This window comes from Nestor notabilis, unplaced genomic scaffold (genome assembly GCF_000696875.1).
Source record: "Nestor notabilis isolate BGI_N333 unplaced genomic scaffold, ASM69687v1 scaffold24194, whole genome shotgun sequence".
NCBI lineage: Eukaryota > Metazoa > Chordata > Aves > Psittaciformes > Psittacidae > Nestor > Nestor notabilis.
Window position 1 is genome coordinate 6,372 of NW_009924630.1, and position 17,241 is coordinate 23,612.

A 17,241-nucleotide genomic window follows, 5' to 3' on the forward strand; every position below is an offset into this window, starting at 1 on the left:
CTCATTGAGGCTTGGATATTCAATCTCTGTCACGTACTGGCAGTAATCTGGGAATGTTCAAAGCATTGAACAGGACAAAACCCACAATTCTTCCTTCTTTCAATCACAGTTACTAATTTTTTATTCCTTTTTCCCTTTGGAATACTGGGAAATAAAAGCATGAGACTTTTTCTTCTAAGGACTGACTTCTGCTGCCTGACAGAGTTTTCCAATGAAGGTTTATCTTCTTTTCCCTTTGCAGGATGGCGGACACGGACCTTTTTATGGAATGTGAGGAGGAGGAGCTGGAACCATGGCAGAAGATCAGTGATGTGATTGAAGATTCTGTTGTTGAGGATTATAATTCAGTTGATAAAACCACTGCGGGTAATTAACTGTTTTGAGTCCAGAATTCCTCCTGTTACCGATGTTCAAGAGCAGTGGCAGTGATGGGTCACATCCTGCCGAGGAAGCAGTCTCATTTGGTAGCTTGATGCAACAAATGTCAAGTTCTGGTTGTGAACAGAGCTCTGGAGTGCTGGGCAGAGCTGATGTGGTGCTGCACGAGGCCAGTCCTGTGCATGAGGAAGCAGCTCAGTTCTCTGTAGGGTTTATTGCAGGTGCTGGATGCATGGCCTGTTTGAAAAGGGCTTAGCCATGAAACTTTAGCAAAGTTCCTCATGTTCTTCAGCCAAAGTAGTTGTTTCTTAAAAGTAGAGAAGTGATAATTTAAATAAGTGATGCTGTTTCTTCTATCAGGTGCTTTGGTACATCTCAGCAGTCAGTGGGGACTAAGTTCCAATCCTTCAGCAGTTTGGAAATGCCTGAGGAAGTCAGGTATTCAACTGCAGAATTGCATTTCCTGTGGCTTAACTTATGTAGTCAAACTAGTGAGAGTAAAGCTAGTTTACTATTACTTATTTAACCCATGATTTGATAGAATTGGTTTCAGTTGGGGTTGTTTTGCTCTCGGGTTGGGGTTGTTCTGCCTGTTTCCTGCTGGATTTGCCCTCGTGCTGCGCTGTTGTGCACTGGGATCTCTTTCTGCTGCAGTGCAAGTCTGCCTCTTAAGGAGGGTTTGTAGAATTTCTTAAGCAATGTTTGATCAGAGACTGCTAAAAAAATCTGAAGGTCTCAGAGGTGTGTTGGTCTGTGTTGGAAGAGAGGAGAGAGGGAAATGACCTTTACAGACGCAAGAGTGACTTTCCAAACAGGCACAACTTGGGAGGTGGCAGCTTGATCAGCTCTGTCAGGGCTCTATGGGTCAGGGTGAGCTCGATGACATGGGTTATATTTGTGTTTTCCTGATCTGCTGGGATGGAAACAGAGTCTGTGTGGTCGGGATGATGCTGTTGGTTGTGCTCTGTGTTCCTGGTCACTGTCACATGCCCATTCTCCTTCATTGAGTGACAGACTTTCAAATGCTTTGGGGTGGACACTGTTAGGTGAAAAACCATGGAAACATGCTTGGTTTTGCATAGCTCTGGAGCACTTCAGTTCTTGTGGTGGAGTAGCTTCTCCTCTGGATTGCAGTGGTGCAGCAGAGGATAGCTTGGCACTTCAGGACCAGTGCAAAGCAAAGCAGTGTGGCCTTGCCTTTCCTGAGTAGGGGATTCACAGAGTCCCTACCAGCTCCTAGAACGTGGCTTTCCCTTGCAGGGGAATCCTTTTGGGCTTGATGCCAGCCAGGATTTTGAGTGGCAAAGTGCCACAGGGACATCTGGCACCTCTCTGGTCCCTGCAGTCTCTGCTGGCCCAGTAACTGGGGTCACATCCCAGTTTAAGTTGTGACTATGTCGAATGCTCACGAAATGAGCTGTGTCTGGAGCTGTCCCAGCTCTCAGCAGTCTGGTTTTTATGCTCATGGCTGTTGTCTTGCATTTTGTTTTACATTCATTAAAAAGACAAGTTCGGGCTGAGGAAGACGCATTAAATCTGTCTCTTCTCCCAGTATAAGGTTTTGTTGGGGTTTGGGTGGGTTTTTTTTTCTCTCTAGGATGTAATTCAGTTATGAGCAAGTCTGGAAACCTCAGATTTATCCTTTTCTTAAATAACAGCACCCATGTTGGGAAATAACCTGACTTTCAGGACAAACACAGGCTTGAATTTCTCATGAGGTGCAATGTACACACACCACTGGGTCTCCTCTGAATGGGCAGAGCACAGGCACATCCCACACTGCCTAGAAATGACCCAAAAGCCAGGAAACAGGATTTCCAAGCTAAAGATGGAACTATCTTTTAGCTTATCTTATTCCATCTTTCTGCTGGATCCAAATTTTCCCCTGCAGATTAGTTTTAAAATGTCTCCAATAGGACATAAAAGGAAAAATTACTGAAAGCTAAATATATTTGAAGTGACGCTCGGCCTAATTTTTTCTTTCCTTAATTTCTTTTGATTGCTTTTAGCTGTACCTGTATCCCACTCAAACCAGTTCTTCATGTTCCACAGATGTGCAGAGCTGGCTGGTATAACATACATGTCTGTCCTTGTATCCAAAAAAGCACTGTTGTTGTTGGCAAGAGATGAGCTGGGTGCCACATGGCACATCAGCCTGACAGCTTTTGGCTCCTTGTTAATAATTCCTCCATCAGATAAAAATATAACTTAGATTCCTGCCATTCTTTTCACTGCAGGAATCACAAAGTGCTTTTTGTCCTGAAAATATAGAAACTATAGAAGAAAAATACTGTGCTGCTGCTTAACATGCAGCAATCACATAACTGTGTGTGCTTGAGCCAGCTTGGGATGGGAAGTGGGAGAACTCTGTCCAGTTTCAATTGCTGCTGCACCAGTGTGACTGGACACAGCCCTGTGTCCTCTGCCCTCAACTGTACATCACATTTAGTACCATTTTTGCTCTTCTAATTGTTAACACAAATTGTGCTTGTTTGCACCAAGCTCAGCTTTGTCATCCAGGGAGTGGTTTTAGGGCAGAAGCTTCTGTTAGCTCTGCTCCTTGTCCCTCCTGTGTCTTGGAGCAGTGCTGGACCTGCCATCCTGCCTGGAAATGCATCCAGAGAGCACAGGGGCCATTGCAAGTTGCTTCTCCTAAAAATGGGGAAGGCTTTTCAGACACCTTCAAGCCTGTGTCCCCAGGCCCCAGTAATCCCTTGGGAATGCCCTGGAGAGCTAACTCCACTTGATGTCCAGATCAACTGCCATTAAAGCCTGAAGTGTTGCTCCTTTTCACCCCTCAGCTACTGGTGCTGGCTGCCCAGGGCCATTCATTGGCAAACAGAGTCATCAAGGAATTGAATCCTCTGAGGCTATTTAGTCCACCCTTCTTAAGGCCTAAGTGGACCTTTGTTGATGCCCAAATGTTGAGGTCAAAGTCTTGGTGTTGATGTGCTGATGTCCTAACAATTTATCACTGACTCTGATGTGGATTGTGCCAGTGGTGGGAGTCTTGGTAGTGGTGAGCTCCTTAGCAATGGTGTCCTGTGCTCTAACTTTGAGGTCTCTATTGTGGCACCTCTGTTGTTCACATGCAAAGTAACTTACTGATGGGCCCAGCACTGACATTCTTCTCTAGGAAGGTCATGCTGTTGGGAAGTGCACATCCCTGTGGGGGTTCCTGGAGGCTTTATCACTCCAGCCTCTCCTCTATGAGCAGCCAGGGCAAATGCGACAAGGAATGGCTTCTCCTTTACAGGAGAGCATCTCTGCTGTGCTTAGTTGAGAGAGAGGATAAAGAAACTCCTCTTCTACACATCTACCTGCCTTCCTGGTAGCACACTGGAAGTCAAGGAGGAGTTCAAGGAGTGTAGGAAGAAGCATAGGACTCGCCAGAATCACTGTGTCCAGGACCACATGGGCTGTTCAGGAGGCTCACTTCATCAGCTGGCATTTAGGTGTAAATCCTCTTCCTCCAAGAAGCCAGTTAAACCATTTCCAGTGGGCTACCTGGACAATCATGCATGGAGAGGCAGGAGGAGAAGAGAGAAGAATGTAACTTGTTCTTTCCCAGCAGCTGATATCTGCCATGGTCTCCTCGTTCTGCCGTGATGAAGTAGTGAATCTCTGCACGTCTGTCTTGGCCAGTGAGTGTAAAGTGCTGCAGGATCTATGGAAACCTTACAGACTTCCTTGGAATCAATCTAAAGCAGTACTGCATGCTCCTGGACAGGCTGCTGCAGGGTGCTTGTCATTCTCACTTGTGAGAGTCTACCAAAGCCTGGGAAAAGAGAAACACTGGGCATACAACTGTGTCTGTCCTGGCCACACTGAAAAGAACCTGCAGTTCTGGTAAGGAATCAGAGTATTTATATATGCTTCTGCTATTGTTTTTTCTAGTAATGCCAGTGTTTCAGGAGACCTGCCATGTCCCTGCTGGAGAAGAGAGTCAAAATCATTGGACTGATTTGAGCAGATGATCTTTGTGAGCCATTCTCGGCTTTAAAATGGAGCCTAAAGTCATCTTTGGTGTTTTCAACTAGTCCAAGTCTGCCCAGATTCTCTGTGGATTCCAAAGGAGCACCAGCAGGAGCTGGAAACCACAAATCATCAGAGCTTCAGTCTTCAGGATTTCCCATGGAAGTTCCATGGCCAAGACATTTGCAGACACAGACTTCCAGTGCTTTGCAAAGCTTTGGGGACGACTGTGTGCTCCTTGTTAGCCAAGTAAAATCCTGGAGACACTGAGGAGATGAAAACCATCTGCTGATGCTTTGGATTTGGGCCTTCACTGGTCCTAAGTGGGATGGAAGTGTTTCGAACATGATAGAGAGAGTTTGGGTTTTCTTTTCCCTGAGCTTCTTTGCTTATCACCTTTTGATGTTTTTCATGTTGTGAAGGGATTACCTCTGAATTCTTTGGAAGATTGCAAATACCATCTGTTTGTCTCTAATTTTCATTGACTCCGTCCACATTTTTACTGACCCTCTTCAGACACCGGGCTCAATAAAGCAGCAAAGGCTGGAAACGTGTCCTCTTCCCACTTGGGACTGGAGGCAGCATGCACCCAGCTCAGCCAGCTGTGGCTTTGTGCTCCTTGGTTTGAGCCTAAAGAAGACATTGGTCCAAGACAGGCTTTCTAACACCAGCATTCCCATCCTCTGCCTCCCTTTCCCCTCTCCTCCCCATGCTCTGTTAGTGGGAGCTGGGATCTCTTTTCCAGCAGCCCCACGGTTGTCTTAAGGTGCTTGAAAAAGTGAAGCAAGAAGCAGTGTGGGCCCAGCAGCTGTGGGGCTTGGATCTGAACCTGCTGCTGTCTTCCCATCACGCCATCCCTGTTTCTGCCTGGGATCATCTCCATGCAAACCCTTGGCTCATACACCCTGAGGACCGTCAGCCAGCAGCGTCGACGCTGCCAGGGCAAAGCATCTCCCATCCAAAGGAGCTGCCTTGGCTGTGGGTCAGAACATTTTGGTGTGCAGCTGCTGGAGGTCTACAGCTCCACAGGAAACATTTGCTGTTGGGGTACAGCAAACCCTTGTCTCTACCATCAGCAGTTTCAGGAATGTTGGAACGTTTTGTAGCCCTGAAACAACCTGGATGTTGTGTCAGTCTCGTGTCACATTATGCTGCATATCTACACTGGCAAGACTGTGGTGGGGCTTCCTGGATCCCACCTCCCTCTGCCAAGTTGAAGCCCTTTGTCCTCAGGACCTGGATTGCAGTAATAGCAGGGTGGACATGGTAGTGCATGGACACAAGTACATGAATGAGCTAAACTGGGTGGAGAAGAATGGTAGAGAGGAAGGAATTGAAGCCTCCTTCAATTCTGCTCCTTTTCTGGAGCTGAGTTTAAAGTATTTGTGGCCATGTTTGTTTGTTTGTTTTCCCCTCTCCCATGACATTCACAAAAAGTAATACATTGGATTTTCTGTCAGTAGATCCTGAGGAATGTCTTTAGATGTGGCCACCTGCATTGGCTCTGCCTGAGCTGGAGTTCCCTCGCAGTGCTGTGCTCAGTGTCGCAGCGATGACAACACGCTGTGTTTTGGCTGGTGCTGAGCAGTGCTCACAGCATCAAGGCCGTGTCTCCAAGTTCCTTGAAGCCCTCGGCAGGCTCTGGCATCCCCAACGTTCTGTGCTTGTTGCTGCTGCTCAGAAACTTCCAGTGTTGCTCTACTTTTGGTGCACATCCTGTGCCAGGGGTTGTGGTGGCTCAGTGTAAGTTTTCACAGTATCTGCCAGCTGGTGAATCCTCACGTCACGGTTAATGAGACTAGAAAACATGTTTCCTTCAGCTGCTGTGGCTGTGTTCAAAGGGCATGTAGGAGCCAGAGTAATCAGAGTCCGAGGTTGCTCAAGGCTAAGGGGGTTTGAACACCTCATTCCTTGGAAAATCCCAGCCTGAGTATGGATATTACACCAAGGGTTGGCTGTTTTCACAAGTTTACTCTTAAAGCATGCTCTGGGTATCTCATTCAAATTCTGAAGACTAAAACTGCCAGCGGAGTGGCAGGGGTTTTATCTGACAGATGTGGCTTTTGCTCTCTTTCTGTCTCTTTTCCAGCTGGCAATCCTCTCGTTCAGCAGAGTGGGCAGCCACTAATCCTTACCCAGAACCCCACTTCAGGTCTGGGCACGATGGTAACTCAGCCAGTGTTACGACCTGTGCAGATCATGCAGAATGCCAATCACGTCACCAATTCTCCAGTGACCAGCCAGCCCATCTTCATAACAACCCAGGTGAGCACCCTTCCAAGCCAGGATGGCTGAGGGAGAAGATCTAGTGCCCTCAGCCCTGGAAGACTGTTCTTTGTTAAGAAATAATCAGATGCCTCTTTCAGTTCTTTAGTGACTGTTACACTAAAGCTGAAATCTGGTGGGGTTTTGGTTTTTAAATGGATGTAGATTTAGCAGTAGCTGGGTCTGGAACAACCTTGTGTTCCCAGTCATTCTGCAGCTCAGTCTCATTTGAGGAAATTGGCCGTGTTCCACAGCTCAGCAGGTCCTGTGGAGCCAGCACAGGGCTGATGGGACTTCACGCTGGCGCTCACTTGTCACCATACCAGTAGGGTCTGGCTCCCTGCTGCAGGTGGGTCTGGCCACTGTGTGAATTTGACCTTGCTGAACACTTGGCTGCTTGGTTTTGTTTGCCTGGGAAATGTGCAGGTTAATTGTTTGAACAGCCACTGGCTTCTCTGAGCATTTGTTAAGACCTGTGAGATGTCTGTAGGTGTTTAGGGAAGGAGAGACTGAGTGGAGGCTGTGTATCAGGATGTTGTAAGGGTAAGGGAGGAGGCCCTACTGTTGGGAAGGTGCTGGCTGAGAGCAGTGTGGCCTCGTAGTTCAGTGGTCTCCAGATGTAGGGGGGGGAGGGTTTATTTGGTTATTTGATTTTTAGGGTAGAAAGCTCATATTGGCAGTGCTTCACATCTGCTCAATATGGTGTTGGTACTGTTTGACTGCAGGGATTTCCTGTGAGGAATGTTCGGCCTGTACAGAACACAATGAACCAAGTTGGAATTGTTCTGAATGTACAGCAAGGTCAAACAGTTAGACCCATCACCCTTGTCCCAGGTAAGGACTGAAACAAGCCCAAGCCACTGGCATGTTCCTTTTTAGAATACCAAGGGCTTAAAAAAACCCCAATACTGGGAATTTTGGGAGCTCAGCAGTGTTGAAAAATAGGTTGCACTCAGCTATTACTGTGCAAGAATTGGATCACTCCATCTACCTTGTTTGTCCCTTTGTTTTTGAAGCTCCAGGCACCCAGTTTGTTAAACCAGCAGTTGGTGTCCCTCAGGTGTTCTCTCAAATGGCCCAGGTGAGACCAGGTACGACCATGCCGGTCCGACCCACCACCAACACTTTCACTACGGTCATTCCGGCCACGCTTACCATCAGGAGCACTGTCCCACAGTCCCAGGCACAACAGCAAAGTAAGTCCACTCCCAGCACCTCCACAACTCCTACTGCAACGCAGCCAACACCACTTGGACAGTTAACTGTGCAGCAGCCAGGGCAGTCCAGTCAAGCTACTAACCCCAAATTAGGTAAGACCTGCCATGGAGAAGCAAGTTTGACACTGTCTATAATTTGATCTTCAGACATAGCAGCTAAAAGACAGAAGTTGAGCCAGAAATCCTGGGTTCTCTTTTTGCCTCTGTCACTGACTCACACTTCATCTCTCTTACCAACCTGGAGAATGAGGATAATCCTGCCATTGTGTCCTGTTTGGCTTGGGAACTAGTTAAACTCTAGTTTGTAGATTCTCCTGAGACCATCAATTAGAAGTCCCCCAAAGTGGAAAACACTTTTTATTCATCACTTGTATATATGGACAGGATAATTGATGGCTCAGTAATCTTTGGTGCAGACTGAAGGTAAAAGAGCAAGAGACAAGGCTATTACTAGATGGGGGTGGGATTCACACAGTGGACCAGATCTTACTGATTCCTTATCAGTGTTCTTGCATTATCCCTTCCCTCTCAGTGAGTATTGCAAGCTTTGTGACTGTAAAGAGACCTGGAGTGACTGGTGAGAACAGCAATGAGGTTGCTAAGCTAGTGAATACCCTGAACACCATTCCTTCGTTAGGACAGAGCCCGGGCCCACTGGTGGTTTCCAACAGCAGCCCTGTGCATGGCTCCCAGAGATCCAGTGTTTCCGAGTCGTCATCCTCATCATCATTAAAAGGTACAGTCTGTAGCAGCTTTTGTCACAGACTGATTCTGCTTAGAACCCAGAAGCTTACTTTCTGGAGTAAACAAACACTAACGAGTAACTACTGAGGTTTCATAATGAGGACAAACCCCTACAAAGCTTTGCTGTTAATTTCTTGGTCTTTATCTGTACTTTTTTACCCAGTTATTATATTTTGTTTGGGGATATTTGCTTGCATACATTAGCTTGCACTGGGGATTCCTGGTGTGTGCGTGCTGCCATCTCGAGAGTGTACAAACACCTGAAATACTCTACACAAGGAGGCAAAAGGATAAAATCTTTGCTTTTCTGCTCCCAAAAAAGCACCTTCCTGAGGTGTTTGGGGCTCCAGGAGTTGATTTAACATACATTTCATGGCATCTGTGTTCCGAGTTTCTTACTACAGCTGGAGGTGAAGGTGGGGCATTGTAGTCTGATGGAAAACCAAAGCAACCAAATGAGTAAAGGCAAAGGGGTCTTGAGTCGAGCTGATCAGTTTTCCTTTGGGTTGGTTTTTTTTCTTGACTGTTTCTTTCTTTGGTTCTTTTAAGTCTAATTTGGAGACACTCCTTTTTCTAGCTACTGGGGGCATATTTTGCTTGCATACTTTGCCTTTTTCATGCCTCGTCCAGTCTAGTTAGTAGCTAAAAGTATAGCTCTTGAAAGAAAAGCATTTCAGTATGCCAAAGTTTGCCTAGATTTAAGACAAAGTGTAAGGATTCTGATGTTTTGTGTTTTTTCCTGTTACAGTCAGTTCATCTCCTATTCCCACATTTGATTTGCAAGATGGTGGCAGGAAGGTCTGCCCAAGATGTGATGCTCAGTTTCGAGTCACTGAAGCTTTAAGAGGACATATGTGTGTAAGTACTCATCCAAAGAGGAGCAGTTAATGGGTAATAGCTTCTGACTGTGGAGTGCAAAGAATAGTTCTTGCACTAGTTCAGGGCCTGCTGGGAAAAGGAAGAATAAGACTGGGAGGAAGAGGCAAAGGAGAGGCCTTTGGAAGACCTTCCACAGCACCCTTTACTGGCAGTGAGGGACCTCAGGTTTAGGTCCTCTTGGTGCCAGGAGGTGCATTTATTTTCTAATCTAACCTTTGTTTAATAGTACATAACAGTTCTTCCTAGATCCAGTTTAATGTGTGTGGGGTTTTGTGGTTGTTTGTTTTGTTTTGTTTTCCTTTTAGTACTGCTGCCCTGAAATGGTTGAATTCCTCAAGAAAAGGAAATCTCTAGAATCTGAACCAAATATTCAATCTGCAAAGCCTCCATCACCAGAAAAAACTACAGCTGTTGCTTCTCCACCCTCTTCTACCCCTATCCCTGCACTGTCCCCACCTGCAAAAGCTCCAGAGCCAACTGAAAACGTAGTTGACTCATCCCAAAGTAAGCTCATTATGTTAGTAGATGATTTCTACTATGGCAGAGATGGTGGCAAAGTGAACCAGCTACTGAACTTCCCCAAGGTTCCGACCTCCTTCAGGTGTCCACACTGCACCAAGAGGCTAAAGAACAACATAAGGTAAGGGAATGTGCTGTGCCACAAGAAGAGTCTGCACTGTTCTCAATACTTCTGACCTGCAGAAGTGAAAACAAGTCATAAGCAGCAGGCTCTCAGGCCCTTCAGCTTTCCCATGGTACAGCTTAAGACCAGAACTGAAGCACAAAAGGGAGAGATGTGCCCATCATCACACAGTTCAGCGAGGGCAAAAACTAAGAAAATGGTGTGGTTTGAGTAATTGCATTTACATTCTTCAGCAGAGAAATCTCATCTGTTCATCACTAGTCTTAGTAGGTAATAGGAAATAATTCTGGAAGAACTGCTCTTGTCATCTTTATTCAGTGCTTTTTCAACAGAGGGGGAAAATACCCTTAGGAAATAGTGTATTCTGGGTGAGGAGGTGCTGGGGGGGTCTGTTGTGATAACTGATTCTTTCTTTTAAGTTGAAATGTTTTGTTATCAGTTAAAATGCCAGCCTGGGGTTGGAAGTGCTCAAAAGCAAGTAGTACAGCCCCTGTCCTGCAAGATCTGTTCTCTGACTTTCCTTAGAGTTAGGGAGTAGGAGGTTGCTGGATAGAAGGAGACTTTGTTCAGTTTTGATGGGAAGAGCAAGAAGGAAAACTCTCAATGCTGTTCAAAACCCTTGTGGTATAGTGTTCGTAATGCTGTCAGGGCTTCCAGGAGCAAAGTCTTGGTGTTCTGTTCACGTGCTTTCTCTCCACTCCATAAGATTTATGAATCACATGAAGCACCACGTTGAACTGGATCAGCAGAATGGAGAGGTGGATGTCCACACCATCTGTCAGCATTGCTACAGACAGTTCTCCACTCCATTTCAGCTACAGTGTCACTTAGAGAATGTCCACAGTCCCTATGAGTCGACAAGTAAGTTGATCTTGCAGCTGCTGATCGTTCAGGTTGAAGAGGGTTTCTGGCCTGTGTTACCTGCACCTCTGTTGAGAAGGGAGCCTGTTTTGCTTTGCCCCTTGGGGCGTTTGTTTTGTAGCCACCAGAAAAATCCATCTAAGCTACATTCCTGCAAACTTCAAGAGTATTTTAAAGATTGAGTTCAATAATAATGTCATGGTAGAAGTGAATTTAGACCAGCAGATTGACGTCTGCTTTGAAATCACTTGGAGCTTCCTCATTAGAGCATTTTGTTGAACCCCCCCCGTTTTATGGAAGAGATTTTTTTGCTGCCTTTTGGAAACCTCTCAATATATTTCATTGCCTGCCCAATTCCGAGAGTTCAGAGCTAGGTTTTTTGGGGATGTTTGGTTTGTTTTAAGGGACAACTGTTACCAAAGAAGCTTGAACTGTCAGTGCCCCCCAGCTGTTACCTGCCTTTGCTTTCCTTTGCAGCAAAGTGCAAGATTTGCGAATGGGCATTTGAGAGTGAGCCAATGTTCCTACAGCACATGAAGGACACCCACAAGCCTGGGGAGATGCCCTATGTTTGTCAGGTATTACAACTGGTTTAGGGACTGCACTTGACAGATATGTACTACAAAGTAAGCAGAAATCCAGCACTTTTCAGCAAAGTGTGTGGCTCACAGTGGTCTGAAGCAGACTTGGGCCATGGAACAGTGCTGTGGAGCATTTTTTTCCAGGTGTGGACTTGGAGAAGTCCAGTGGCTATTAGGGCAGCACAAGTAGCTGAATGCTGCCACCGGTTCCCAGCACGCTGAAGCTGGAGCAGCTGATAGACATTTGTTTAGTCCCAGTGGCATTCAGAGCCTAATTTTTTTTTTCCTCCCAGGGCCTGCAGGCAAATTGCTGTGCCATAAAGAGAAGTTGTCACTCTGGAGCAGATGAGATTATGTTGCTTGTGTGATACCTTTTCTTGACACTCTGTTGCCATGAGATTTGTGCTTGCATCGATTCTGAACGTGTCATCTCCACCCAGAGGTCCTAACACTGTCCCTCCAAAAAGAAAAAACAGAGAAGAAACTTCTAAAATATGTTATGATAAAACATGATGTTCCAAATTCTGCATTTTGCATAGACCCTGACGAAGCTGCTCTTTAATATGTTCCAACTGCTTTGACTGACTGTCTCTCCCTTTGTTCCTCTTATTTTTTTTTCTTTCTTCTTGGATCTGGAGCTTGAATTGTCACTACTTTCTTTTTATACAAGTAGTTCAAATCTGTTTCTCCAAACTGCTCTGAATATACACTGCTTGATTTAGTATATTGCAGTTGGAATAAGCTAGCAGGTTCTGTAGGACCTGGTTCCTAAACTCCACTGATAATAAGTGTCTTTGGGGATTTGGGCATGGCTGTTAAGATCTCCATGTTGCAGTGGTAGATGTGAGATGGATTGCTCTGTTACTTCTCTGCTGACTGCTCCTCTCTGCTGCCTAGGTCTGCCAGTACCGTTCCTCACTCTACTCTGAGGTGGACAGCCATTTCCGCATGATCCATGAAGACACACGGCACCTGCTCTGTCCCTACTGCCTCAAGGTCTTCAAGAATGGGAATGCTTTCCAGCAGCACTTCATGAGGCACCAGGTACTGCCACAGGGCTCTCTCTGAGGTGGCTTGATAGTGAGCATGTGGTTAGTTGAGGATTTGCTTGGAATCAAAACAGAAAGAAAGCAAACTTTAGTTGAAGGAGGGCTTTTAGCAGGTGCTGTATTCACTCCATGACAAATGCAATTTGCATGCTGTCATTCCAGGCCTTTCGTAGGGATTGTGCTGAAGAGGCATTGCTCCTTTGGGAGTAGCACAGATTGTTGTTACTTAGCAGAAAAAAGCATGTTTTGCTGGACTGTGTTTGCTTCACATGATGATAAACCAGCAGTGGGCTCTCTGTTCATTTGGGGGTTAATTCTTTTTATCTCCAGGTGATAAATGACAAATGAATATCATTTTCATAGCTCAGTGTTCTGAGCCATGTATGTTGGCTGTATTGAGAGCATATTTCACGTGGGTGCAGCTGAAGGGTGCTTTCAGAGTACAGAAGTGTAGTGCCAAGTGCCTGCCTTGATTTGCCCCCTCCCCTGAGAGGCAGAGGTGAGGCAGCTCCGGAAGGAGCGCTGCCCGCGCTGCTCTGCTGCCTGCCTTGCTTTGGCTTAAACCAGCTGGGTGAGACGTGGTCCATGGCACTGCCAGGTCTGGTGTCCCTGCAGAGCCTGATGGGTTTAATTAGAAAACCAAAACAAAACATTTAAACCCGAAGCACTCCAGATGTGGGGCTTGGTGGGGAGGGACGTTGAGATCCTAAATTAAAACAGGGCTGCCTTTGGTCTGCTGTGTTGTGACTTCTGTTTCTCTACAATGAACTCTATTTCATTTGCATTTGCTTTAGAAGAAGAGTGTTTATCATTGCAACAAGTGTAGACTCCAGTTCCTATTTGCCAAGGATAAAATCGAACACAAGCTGCAGCACCACAAAACTTTCCGAAAGCCCAAACAATTAGAAGGCTTGAAACCTGGAACCAAGGTAAGAAATCCAAGTTAACAGCAGGCCTCTGTCCTCGTTTCCTCAGGAAGCACCTGCAGTGGTTTTGTATTTATTAAGTGCTGCAAAACTGAGGTTTGCTTCATCTGCATCACTTAAACCACTGGGCCAGAAGAGCACTTTGTATTCTGCCCGTGCTGTGTGTGCGTAGTTCATCAAATACTTCATAGAAACAGTAAGTGAGATAGAGAGGAGGTGAAAGTGCCACGCCAGAGGTTACACTCTCCTGACTAAGGGATCTGAACTAGTTGTCTGGACGCCCTCTGTAGTCATTAGGGACAAACAGGCACTTCTGGGGCTCAAGTCGTGTGTCCTCTTTTAGGCTACTGCTGCCCTGGGTGGGACGAGCTGTGTCCTGAGAGCACCTCTTTATTCTCTGCTAAGAGCCTGAAAGACTACTCCAAGCAGAGGAGTCTGAATTTGGATAGCTCACTTCTGCCCTTGTGTTTTAGGAGGTATGGGTGTATCTGTTTTCTGCAGGTTACAATCAGGGCATCTAGAGGACAGCCACGGACAGTGCCAATATCGTCAAATGACATGCCGCAGGGCACTGGACAGGAAGCCGCTCCGCTGGCATCTGCTGCCGACCCCCAGCCCATCCTCCTGTACCCGCCTGTCCAGAGGAACGTCCAGAAGAGAGCGGTCAAAAAAATGTCAGAACCTTTTGCTAAATTTACCATTTCCAAAGATTCCTGCAGGGAACGTAGGTAGTTTGTCCATGCCACAGGGACGGGTAGTAGGATCCTGGGCACCGGGCAGCCAGGAGAGTCCAGCTTCCCACAAAGCCAGGACTAAGTCACATTCTGAAAGCCCTTAAGGTGAAACTGCAAAACACAGAATTAGCTAAGTGCTTTTGTAGAAAGAGTGGAATTTCACCAGCATAAGGGTTTTCTGCCCACCCTGTGTCCTGCTGCCTTGTCTTCGATACATTTTTTTATCATTATTATTTTTGATTTATTAATCCACCCTTACATGATGTACTCTGGATTACAGCAAGTGGGAAGTGTCCTGCCTGGCACCGAGGCACCCCAGGAGCTAGGGTGCAGGATGAGAGTAGCTTGACTGCAGGCTTCTGACAGTTCACATGTCGTTAAATTCCTCTGTGTCCTGCTGCTTGTTATAACTCCACGATACCTGTTCAGACACTGATGGAAACATCCCTCTTCTCTTCAGGAGTGTCTTGGGGAGACAGACTTGCCTGGAGTGCAGCTTCGAAATCCCCGACTTCCCGAACCACTTCCCCACCTACGTGCACTGTTCGCTGTGTCGCTACAGCACTTGTTGCTCCAGAGCCTACGCCAACCACATGATCAAGTACGTGACTCCCAAAATCCCTCCTGCCTGCCTCTGTCTGCACTCTGAGGAAGGGAGATGGGGAAACCCCAGTGGGCTGCAGCGGTTCGGGAGACACCGGGCACGTGCATCAACACAGATGTGGGGAGTGGCTTTAGGTGACATGAGGAGAGCGGGCACGGGATTGCTTCTGAGCTGTCAGTGTGGAGCTCCTGAGGTGTGCGCTGCACGCTGCTGCACAGAGCTGCCTCCTTTCAGTGCTCCTCAGATCCATTGCAAAATCTCAGATTTAATAATTTAAAACCCTTTTAAAAGGGAAGAAAAAACACACTTCTGCAGCCTGTGGTCTGTACAGGACTGTGCATTGACACACAGTGGGATGGCAGAGCAGTTACTCCAAAATCTGGGCTTTTTAAATATTACTGTATGGGTGGGTTTACTTATACAGGGACTTTTCATCTCCTTGAATACAAGACTGGCAGACAAAACAGTATGAAAGCCAGGATTGGGGCTGTCTTTGTAAATGTGCTGTATTTCACATGGGTTTTGTAGCTCTTTAAATACCCAGAAGAATTCTGACATTTAATAAACTCTTTTTATTGTCTTACAGCAACCACGTTCCTCGGAAGAGTCCGAAATACTTGGCTTTATTTAAAAACTACACTGCCTGGTAATGGAAAACTTGTCATCTTACTTGAATCACCTGGGAAGCTCAGGCACATTCACTGTCTGATCTTCCAGTTCTGGTCTTTCTTGATCTGCTTCTGAAGAAGCTCTCTTTGTTTTTTGCCACATGGGAAAAGAGGTTGAATTGAGGGCAGTGTGTTGAGACTCCCATTGCCTTCCAGTGAGAGTTACTGTTTTGGGGTGGGGACACTGCCTGTATGCACTGGAGGGTGACTTTTCTCATTGTTAGTGAGGGGATAGACATACTCTCATATCTGGTATGAAGCTCACTTCTCTCCTTTTCTTTTTCCATGCCCTTCCAGTGGCGTAAGGCTGTCCTGTTCCTCTTGTCCCTTTGTAACATCTGAGGGTGATGCGATGGCCAAACATCTGGTCTTCAATCCATCACACGAGTTTAGTAACATTATTTTCCGAGGTAAGAGTTTGAAAGGGAGCAGAAAAGATGCAGAACGTTAATGCAGGACATAATACATCAGTTCCCAGACCCTAGGTCAAATACACCTTTGTTTGGCATTGGCATGAGCACTTACTGAGTCCTGAGTTGTGGTAAAATGTAGTGTCGGGACCTCCTGAACTGCCTGAATGAGCCTCCAGTGTTACGGAGATTGGAGAGTTAAGCTTTGAGTGAGCTGGATCTTCTGAGGGAGACACAGTGCCAAGGGCTCCAGCGGGTTCCTCTCTTCCTCTGAGACATCGTTGTACCTCCGTGACACCAGGAGGCCTTAAGCAGCTGCTGATGCTGCGTTTTGAATAGACCCTGTAAGTGGTGTTCCAGCCCTTGGCCTAGTGCAGGGGCTCTGCCTGCAGGGATCTGGCCAAAGCTGAGCTTTCCTCACTTCAGATGGATGTGGAGCTGTGCTCTTTGTCTCTAAGGACTGCTCAGTGTGACTGCCGGGCTGAGCAGCCCTCCCTTGGCTTGGATGTGGCAGTACTTGCACACAGGAGGAGGTTGGTTGGGGTTTGAAGGGATGATGAGTGTTGGCTGTTCCCACAGCGCAGTGACAGACTAGAGGGACTCTGATACTCCTCTCTGGAAAATAACTTGTTTATTTGCACTGACTTAGTGTTTGTTTGCTGAGGTACAAACGTTGTTGTTCTGTTTCTCCTAACAGGGCCTACTTGGATATCGCATTCCAGGTAAACTGTTTGCAAACTCCTGTCTGGCATCAGCTGTTCCAAGTCGGTGGGGTTGGGGCTGGGGCTGGTTTGTTTGTTTTTCCTCAACAGCTTTATTTTGTGAGTTGTAAGAAGGCTCCTGTGTTCTCTCCCTTCAAGGCACATTCAGCTCCAGGACAAAAGCATGAAGAACACATGTCCTACCTACTCCCCGAGTAAAGCTGCTACTGTGAAAACAAAGTCTGTGTTACCTGCGAAAGGTGAGCTGGAGCCTGAGCTGGCACCAGCAGCCTACAACAGAGCTCTGCTCTGCCAGGAAGAAGAGCACTTAAATATTGATGCTCAGGAAGATGAGCAGCCAACGAAGGAGCCTGAGCCCTCGGGCAGAAAGGAGCAGCTGTCGGTGAAGAAGCTGCGGGTTGTACTGTTTGCTCTGTGCTGCAACACTGAACAGGCTGCGGAGCACTTCCGGAACCCGCCGCGGCGCATCAAGCGCTGGCTCCGCAGGTTTCAGGCTTTCCAAGAGGAGAACTTGGCATCGCTGTCAGAAGGCAAATACCTGAGCCTGGAGGCTGAGGAGAAGCTCGCGGAGTGGGTCCTCACACA

The 17,241-nt window shown here is 46.8% G+C and overlaps 1 protein-coding gene across 1 annotated transcript in view; it reads left to right on the top strand.

The window, feature by feature from the left end:
- Positions 1-242: 242 nt before the first annotated feature.
- Positions 243-17,241, top strand: part of POGZ (pogo transposable element with ZNF domain) — an 18,138-nt gene continuing 1,139 nt past the window's right edge. The window contains exons 1-17 of the mRNA XM_010012695.1: positions 243-366; positions 6,443-6,618; positions 7,344-7,452; positions 7,635-7,928; positions 8,368-8,571; positions 9,328-9,437; positions 9,764-10,098; positions 10,808-10,962; positions 11,440-11,540; positions 12,441-12,587; positions 13,387-13,521; positions 14,020-14,192; positions 14,713-14,853; positions 15,443-15,502; positions 15,822-15,934; positions 16,632-16,656; positions 16,795-17,241. Of these exons, the coding sequence (XP_010010997.1) occupies positions 243-366; positions 6,443-6,618; positions 7,344-7,452; positions 7,635-7,928; positions 8,368-8,571; positions 9,328-9,437; positions 9,764-10,098; positions 10,808-10,962; positions 11,440-11,540; positions 12,441-12,587; positions 13,387-13,521; positions 14,020-14,192; positions 14,713-14,853; positions 15,443-15,502; positions 15,822-15,934; positions 16,632-16,656; positions 16,795-17,241 (2,849 nt within the window). The remainder of the gene's footprint in view (positions 367-6,442; positions 6,619-7,343; positions 7,453-7,634; positions 7,929-8,367; positions 8,572-9,327; positions 9,438-9,763; positions 10,099-10,807; positions 10,963-11,439; positions 11,541-12,440; positions 12,588-13,386; positions 13,522-14,019; positions 14,193-14,712; positions 14,854-15,442; positions 15,503-15,821; positions 15,935-16,631; positions 16,657-16,794) is intronic.